The 8,065-nt window shown below is 36.1% G+C and overlaps 1 protein-coding gene across 1 annotated transcript; it reads left to right on the top strand.

Annotated features, from left to right (window-relative positions):
• Positions 1 to 589: 589 nt before the first annotated feature.
• LOC140956582 (uncharacterized) lies at positions 590 to 5,843 on the top strand. Its single transcript, XM_073413386.1, has 9 exons — positions 590 to 1,311; positions 2,030 to 2,215; positions 2,735 to 2,827; positions 3,008 to 3,190; positions 3,281 to 3,383; positions 3,479 to 3,664; positions 4,090 to 5,141; positions 5,233 to 5,523; positions 5,601 to 5,843. Exons 1-8 carry the CDS (start codon positions 1,045 to 1,047, stop codon positions 5,509 to 5,511), a joined length of 2,349 nt encoding a protein of 782 aa, XP_073269487.1. The 5' UTR covers positions 590 to 1,044; the 3' UTR covers positions 5,512 to 5,523; positions 5,601 to 5,843.
• The last annotated feature ends 2,222 nt before the right edge of the window (positions 5,844 to 8,065 follow it).

The following is an 8,065-nucleotide window of genomic DNA, read 5'->3' as shown; positions in this document are numbered from 1 at the left end:
TGATCGAATCTGGTATAATATAAAGTTTCGGTGACCTCAGTTTGAGTCTTGACTAAGAAAAATTCGATATCCAAGTACTACTAATATCTAGTAAACTTCGAATCTTGACCGTTATCCGCATATTTCGAAATAATTTACACAAACGAACTCTAAATTTAACGGCTAATGTGATAAAATGTTATAGGTTATCGACATTTTTATAGTTTTATATACATTATTTCTTTAAGCTAACAAAACTAGACTCTCGATCATTATAGTGAACAAAATAATAAGTACCTCGTTACGACATTTTTGATTTATTAAAAATTATAATTATCCTCAGTGACAAAAGATGTTTGCTCATATATATATATATATATTTGAATTTAGTTCAAATAACTAATATTATAAATTTATTCATAAAAAAAACCCTAGTTCGTTTGATCAAAACGACACAGTTTGGCCCTCAAATTTATCCAAACGTCACCGTTTTGGTTTCGCCGCGGAAAATTTCACCAAACGAAAGCAAAAATTTAAAAAAAGAATCTGACAACATATACGTAAATATATATATATGTGTGTGTGTGTGTGTGTGTGTGTGTGTAGGAGACCGGGTGTGGGTATGCAATGTAGAGAGAGGAGGCGGGTGAGGGAGAAGCAAGATAAACGAGGTTGATTTTGTCTTCTCTGCATATAACTGAAAAAAAGGATGGGGCTTCAGAGAAGACGAAAGCAAACAAAAAGCAAAATTTTTATTACAATTTTGTCGTCCATTCCGAATTTTGGGTGCCCTTTAATTTTTTTCCCTTTTGGACCATTGTTTTTGAAAAACCCTTCTTGTCAATATATATGTGTGTGTGCGGGGCTATGTATATGTGTAAGCATCAATGAGATTACTAGAATTGAATTAAATTCTCAACAAACCCCAAATTTTGAACACATCTATTTCAGAATTCTCTGCTTTTTATGTAACGAGAAAACATTGTGAACATCTTTTCTCAAGATTGAAACAATTCTTAAAACCAGGGATTACTCTGGTTTTGCTTCCGGTTCATTGTTTTTTTCATGAAAAAAGGTGAACAAACAAAGATGTCTGAACTTGAGGTGGGTTCTGCCGCTAAGGTTTTGAAGGAGGAGCGTGAAGTTTTGCATCTGCGGAGGATGTCTCCTAGGCCTGATCCGGCGTCGCTTGCTACAGAGTATTTATCTGTGGCGGAGGAAGCATCCCAGGAAGTGTTGAATTGCATTCACCCTACACTCGACTCCGAGGAGGAGAGGAGTGATGTTATCGATCATCTTCAGAGGCTCATCAAAGCTCACGTTAATTGTGATGTGGGTCTTTTTTTTCTTCCCGAAATTTTTGAATGCATGCCTTTTGCTCTGTATATGAATTATGATGGATTGAGTGTATCTTAGGTGATCTTTATTTTATCTCTTTAATTTTCATGTGTTAATTATATCTATATATCTGTCTTGCATCATTTCAAAACAAATTAGGTTTGATGTGTTTTTTGTTGCTTTTTTTCTTTATCAGTTTGTGATTTTTTGGAAGGATTTGGAGGCTATATTTTTTTTGTAAAATAAAAGTTTATGATCAATTTGCAGGAGTGTTTGATAATTTGCTTGCTCGCCTGGTATATGTGAAGTGAAATTGACTTATAAGATTTGTTAGATTCCATGTTGTTTGCATTGAGTTATGCCAGATACGGTTGTCGGTACTTGAACAAACATTCGACATTTGAAAGACCGTTATGTGTGAGTTACGATTTTTTAAACTGATTTTTCGATTTCATAGAACTTTTATTGTCGATTCCAAATGAAATTTGCCACGTATCTCTTTCTTTGTGGATGAGATGGGGTTTTTTTTATCAACAAAACTTTCGTTGCTACTTACTAAATAATCTAGGATCCGAGTCTCTTGCATTAAGTGTTTCATGGTATAGCTCCAAATTACATGTTACACTACTATCGCAATTAGTAAGCTTATTTGTTCATCATTTATAGCGTCTAGTTTTCGAGCATTCTAAATTTTGGAGTTCAAACCTCACAGGTTTTTCCTTATGGGTCGGTGCCGCTCAAGACTTACCTTCCTGATGGAGATATTGATTTGACTGTCCTTAGAGATCCCGGTGCATGCGAATCTTTAGCCGATGATGTTCTTGCAATTCTACGTGGGGAAGAGCAGAATGGAAATTCGGAGTACCAAATCAATGACACCCAATTTATTGGTGCTGAGGTAATCTTCATTTATAGAGTTTGAGGCAACTCTGTTTCTGATGGTGAGCATGTACTATTTATGATAGCTTTTTCCTTGTATTATACATGTGGTGTTGTGGATGTTTGTTGTATGTGAAATATGATAATGATCGTGTTGCTGTGTTTGTTTTCAGCCATTTATGGATAGCCTGGATATTGCAGATGCTTCTGTTGTCGATCCACCTTCTCCCTTGTTGCTTCAATTTGTTAACTTTCAATTTGTTTACTTGTTTATAGATTAAAGTGATTTGGATCTGATTATAGCTGTCAAATTTGATATATCAGCGAATTGGAATTGCGATTATGCTATGAGATCTGAATTTTTACTGTGCTGTCAGTTTGAGGAGCGTAACTGATTGATTGTGCTGGTTTGGATTGTTAATGTCATTCTAAACAAGCTGGCAATTGTGTGCTCGTTTATTAGTTACTAATTTGTGCATTCTCTTGGTATATACAGTCATTTTATTTATTTCGAACTATTTTTTGTTTGAAACTGCAGGTTAAACTTGTGAAATGCATAGTGCGGAATATATTGGTAGACATATCTTTCAATCAGCTTGGTGGACTTTCTACACTCTGTTTCCTCGAGCAGGTAATAACGACCACTTCTGGAAAAATTGTCTGGGGTGGTTTTGCCATTTATGTGACAGAATATTGCTGGTCGATGTGCTCAATCGGTTATCAAAATATCATTTATTTATAACTGCTGAATTTTAATGCCACTCTCTGTTTTCTTATGATAATATATTGTGAATCTTGTTTTTCAATGCAGGTCGATCGCCTAGTTGGGAGAAATCATCTTTTTAAGCGAAGCGTTATCCTGATTAAAACCTGGTGCTTTTATGAGAGTCGCATTCTTGGTGCCACTCATGGTTTAATTTCGACATATGCTTTGGAAACACTTATCCTGTACATTTTCCAGCTGTTCCATTCTGCTATAAGTGGCCCTTTAGTGGTAATACCTATTGATATGCTATAGTAACTCTAACGAAATATATGCAAATCATCCTCGAGTCAATTTGTTATGTTTTTCTCTTATATCTAGGCCCTATGTATGTTCTTGGATTACTACAGTCAATTTGATTGGGACAACTATTGCATAAGTTTGAAGGGGCCAGTTTGTAAATCATCCCTTCCTAATATAAAGGGTAAGAAATGATCGTCAATTGTGTAAAGGTGGTTCAATATCCCTATTTTTCTCATTTTTTTGACTGTTTTTTTTTTTTTGTTAATATCTTTGCAGTGAAGATGCCAGATAGTGGATTGAATGACCTTTTACTTGATGAAAAGTTCATAGAGAACTGCATGGACATGTTTTCTGTTCCCTTCAAACGGCTTGAAGCAAACCCAAAACCATTTCAACCAAAACATCTTAATATTATTGACCCACTGAAGGAAAATAATAACCTTGGACGCAGTGTGAACAGAGGTAATGGAAATTGGCAGAAATTGCTCATTTCGTTGATTTATCTCCAAATTGAGCCTGATCGAGTCAAGTCACTATTTCTATATTTTTTCTCTTCCAAGCTAAAATGTTGAAAAATAACGTCAAACACACATGTTGCTAAATTGGCTTTGAACTTGCAGAATTTGGTATGGTGTCTTATCACAAAATCTTATGGTTCTTGATCCGCTGCATCTTCTCTCTCTCTCTCTCTCTCTCTCTCTCGCTTTGTCAATCAACCGTGAATGAAAGTTCAGAAAATATTTTTAAGTGCTTTTTTTATAGGTCACACATCTGCAGATTCCTTTATAGGATGAATGAAGGAATGCTAAACTGTATCTGTAATATGTTTTGACGAGAAGTGTTTCTAATTGCATGAATGTGAAATACTTTGTGTGCTTGATTTATAGGCAATTTCTTCCGTATAAGGAGTGCTATCAAATTTGGAGCTCACAAGTTGGGTCATGTTCTGTCCCTACCAAGTGACCAAGTTGCTGATGGGATCAAGAAATATTTTGCCAATGCCCTTTCAAGGCATCGAAAACACTCAAGAAGCAAAGTCGAATATTTGGACTCAGAAGTTGGTGATGAAGCATCTATGACTGCATCTCCATCGTCCCGGTCGGAATCGGCTCCTATGTATGACATGCTTCTAGAATCATCTTCCAGTGATTCTGATAATGATAGCGTTGAGGTGGACGTGAACTCTATTTCATCATTGGAGAATGAGACCGACAGATGTTTGGCTGAAGAATTTTCTTCCAATAAGGCATCTGAATCCTCCTGTTCTACTAATCGGGTAATTGTTTCAGGAAACGCTTCCCCTGGGGATGCATACAATGCTGAGACAACTAATTTAATTTTGAGAACTAGCGAGACCCGTTATTTATCGAACAGAAAGCTTTGTTCTTCTCTCTATGGGAATGTTAAATCAACTTCCAAAACTGAGAGCCTACCACCAAAACAATTTCATGACGGGGATTTTGCACGTAATGCCGAGAAACATGTTGAGATAAATGATGCACATCTTAGGAGTGTTTCAAAAATAGCTAGTTCAGATTCTTCTACTCTGAATGCAATTGTTTTGGAAAATATGCAGGATGACTTGAAAAGGGGCGACTTAAGTAGCATAGGAGGAGAATCAGAAGTTGTCGATTGTCTGGCAGACCTATCTGGAGATTATGACAGTCATCTTAGGAGTTTTCTTTGTGGTCAGTTAACCATTGGATTTTCTTCATCCGCACGTGCACTGTCCAATGCCACATCGTCAACTTCTAGGATTCAAACCATGCGACATTCTGTCTCTCTTAGCCAGAGTCATGACTTTCGGGTGAATCCATCCGCATTCTCCACGGGACAAACCATGTATCCTGTTGCTGACTATGCCCTGCCAGCCACTGGGTTTTATACTGAAGGGAGGCCCAATACTCGAGGAACTGGCACTTACTTCCCATCCGTGGTGGTAAATTTTTCTACACATATTGTGCACGTCTCATTTTCTATTTGTATTTGTCATAATTTACGCGCGTTCTTACAAACCTTTTGTTTTGCAGAGTGGTTTCTATAGGTCTCCACAAAGAAGGGGCAGGGGTAAGGCGCCAATGAGTCACAATCATTCGCACAAGTACCCCTACGGTAGTGGCTCACACCCAGCTGTCAGCAGGGTGAATTCATCTGGACGGGGATCTCATGGGCAATGGAGATCTGATGCCCAGATGAATTCTCCGTGCAGGATAGAGTTTGGTTCCATTGGGAACCTTGCAGAAGAGGCGATTGCTGCCTCTACTCGAGCTAGGGGCTCAAGTCAAAGGAAACCCGAAGCACAACCATAACAAATAGTGAAGGTATGAAAATTTTCTTCTAGTATCCTTAACGTGCATATTAGGCTACATCTAAATACAATGTGTTTTGGGTGTTGCAGGTTTCCCCACCCCGTCCATTTAGTGCAGTAGAGAGGAAGATTTACTTGTACAAAAAAAGAGCTAGGGACATAGAGTATATGCTAACAGACAATCTTCATGATTTTTTTGTTGATTTTTTGTCATCCTTTCAGCTGTTGGTTTTGTAGTGCTGCTATTCTCCTTCCCCACTCTCTGCATAAATGAACAAATATTTTTGACTCCTGATATTTGATGTGCTATACTTGTGCGCCGCACGTGCGTTTGATCCTGCTCAAAATTTTAAAATAATTTCGACTCTTTTGATATTTGATGTGCTATACTGGTGCGTCGCACGTGCAACTAAAGTGCTAAATATTTGTGCTGTGCGTTTTCAATTGTATTCGTAAAATTAGCAATTAATTGTTGACATTTGAAGTTATTGGCATTTGTTTCATTTCTGATATCATCACAATTATTATTAATAAACTGCGTATTTAACAATTACATTGAAAATGTGATACATATCAGTTTTTTTCTAAAGATTTTTTTTAAAAAAATTAACGAATTTATAGTGGTTGTAAGGTATCATTTTAAAAAAACATAAAATTTTGTGAGACGAATCTTCAACTTGGATCATTTATAAAAAAATATTTTTTTTATCTTACAGTATTACTTATTAATATAAATATGAGTATAGTTGATTTGTGTCGTAAATCTTATTGCTAAAATATATATAGCTGCGCTGTAATATTATATTAGTTGATCATATCAATTTTGTCCACAATCAACAATAATTATTTTCCTGTTTTAAATCGACTATGGATTTTATTTTCCCTAAATTGTTTTAAATTATATAATTAAACAATTCAAACCCTTAGTTGGTCTCGTTCTCGAACATTTTCCAAGTTTGTTTGTTAACAAAATGCCTCTACTTTTTTTTTCTTTTACCTATGAAACACGTTTTAAATTCAGAATGGTTTTGTATATTTTTTCAAGTCTTTCCAATTTCATAAATGATATTTATTCTAACGTAAGATAAACACTTTCATTGATATTCATTTAAAGAAATTTATAACCCACGCAATTATGATGAAAAATTTGGAAACAATAATAATAATTGAGGAGTAGGTCTCTTATGAGACGGTCTCACGAATCTTTATCTGTGAGACATGTCAAAACGGGCTGACGGGGCGGGCCAGCCCGCCACCCACCGCAACCCGCCATTAGGCGGGGAGGGGCGGGCCAGCCCGCCATTTTCACGGGCCTCTAAATGGCCAACCCAGCCCAACCCACCTTGGGCCGCGGGCTAGGCGGGCCGACCCGCTTATATTTAACCCGTTTATTTTTTTAAGAAAAAAATACTAAATAATATCGCAGTAAACATAGAAGAAAAATATATTTTAGTCAAATAGTTTCATAAAATACTTAAAAACATTAAAATAAGAGAAATTAATAAAGCATCAACATAATCCATAAAAAATAAACTACTTAAACCAAACATGAAGATTAAGACATGGAAGAGAACAGAAAGTCGAAGAAAGAGAAGGTTGTAAATTTTAGAAAATATTATGTGTTCAACAATACACATAATTATCAAACCTCCGCAGGATCCACAAAATTTAACTACAACTCGTCGGACTTCAAACAAAACCGCTCTTGAGTTCACAAACAACTGTTACGCTTAAATATTATTTTAAGATTCATGAGTAAAATTTACAGAAATTTCTTCCCTTTAAGATTCATGAATAAAATTTACAGAGATTCAGATTTTATCAGAGTGAGTGATGGAGGCGAGGTCAAAGAGAAAAATAAGAAAGAAATAAGATAAGAGAGTGATGGAGGCGCATGAGGCTTATTCCAATTTTTATATAAAACTTAAAACTTAAAAATAAAAAAAATAAATTATACCCTAATTTGGCGGGCCAACCCGCCCCGTTTGGGCCCGACCCATCTTAGCCCGCAACCCAAACGGGCTCAGCCCATTTGGCCCGCCTCCAAACGGACTGTTATTTTATCAACCAAACCCGCTCAATTTTTATAGCGGGCCGGCCCGACGGGCCTGACCCAATTTAACAAGTCTAGACATGTCAACCCTACCGATATTTACAATAAAAAGTAATACTTTTAGCATAAAAAGTAATATTTTTTCATTAAAGACCCAAATAAGAGATTCGTCTTACAAAATACGACCCGCGAGATCGTCTCAAATAAATTTTTGCCATAATTGAGACTCTCCCATTTCTACGGTCTATTTTTGGGCTTGAAATTGAGGTTTTATCTGCCTACCTAGTAAATTGATTTTAACCAATTTCGTATCACTGACAAACAAAACATGGACTGAACTTGTCAATGAATATACTTTTTTCCATATCTCCAAATTATCGTTTCCACTTTTTTTGAGGTTCGTTTAATTATAAAATTGATTATTTCTTATAAAAAAATTTATGTCATCACATTCAATATGTGAGTGTCATGCTGAGTGTGCATCACATCAAAACTATATATA

The sequence above is a fragment of the Primulina huaijiensis genome, chromosome 14 (genome assembly GCF_012295235.1).
Source record: "Primulina huaijiensis isolate GDHJ02 chromosome 14, ASM1229523v2, whole genome shotgun sequence".
NCBI classification, from domain to species: Eukaryota; Viridiplantae; Streptophyta; class Magnoliopsida; order Lamiales; family Gesneriaceae; genus Primulina; species Primulina huaijiensis.
This window is presented reverse-complemented; position numbering and strand designations above follow the sequence as displayed.

What these genes read in the sequence shown, in the direction of transcription:
- LOC140956582 (XM_073413386.1), top strand. Translation starts at nt 1,045, where the DNA reads ATGAAAAAAGGTGAACAAACAAAGATGTCTGAACTTGAGGTGGGTTCT. An exon ending in AAGCTCACGTTAATTGTGAT is followed by an intron (nt 1,312 to 2,029) that starts GTGGGTCTTTTT and finishes CAAACCTCACAG; the next exon opens with GTTTTTCCTTATGGGTCGGT. An exon ending in CCCAATTTATTGGTGCTGAG is followed by an intron (nt 2,216 to 2,734) that starts GTAATCTTCATT and finishes TTGAAACTGCAG; the next exon opens with GTTAAACTTGTGAAATGCAT.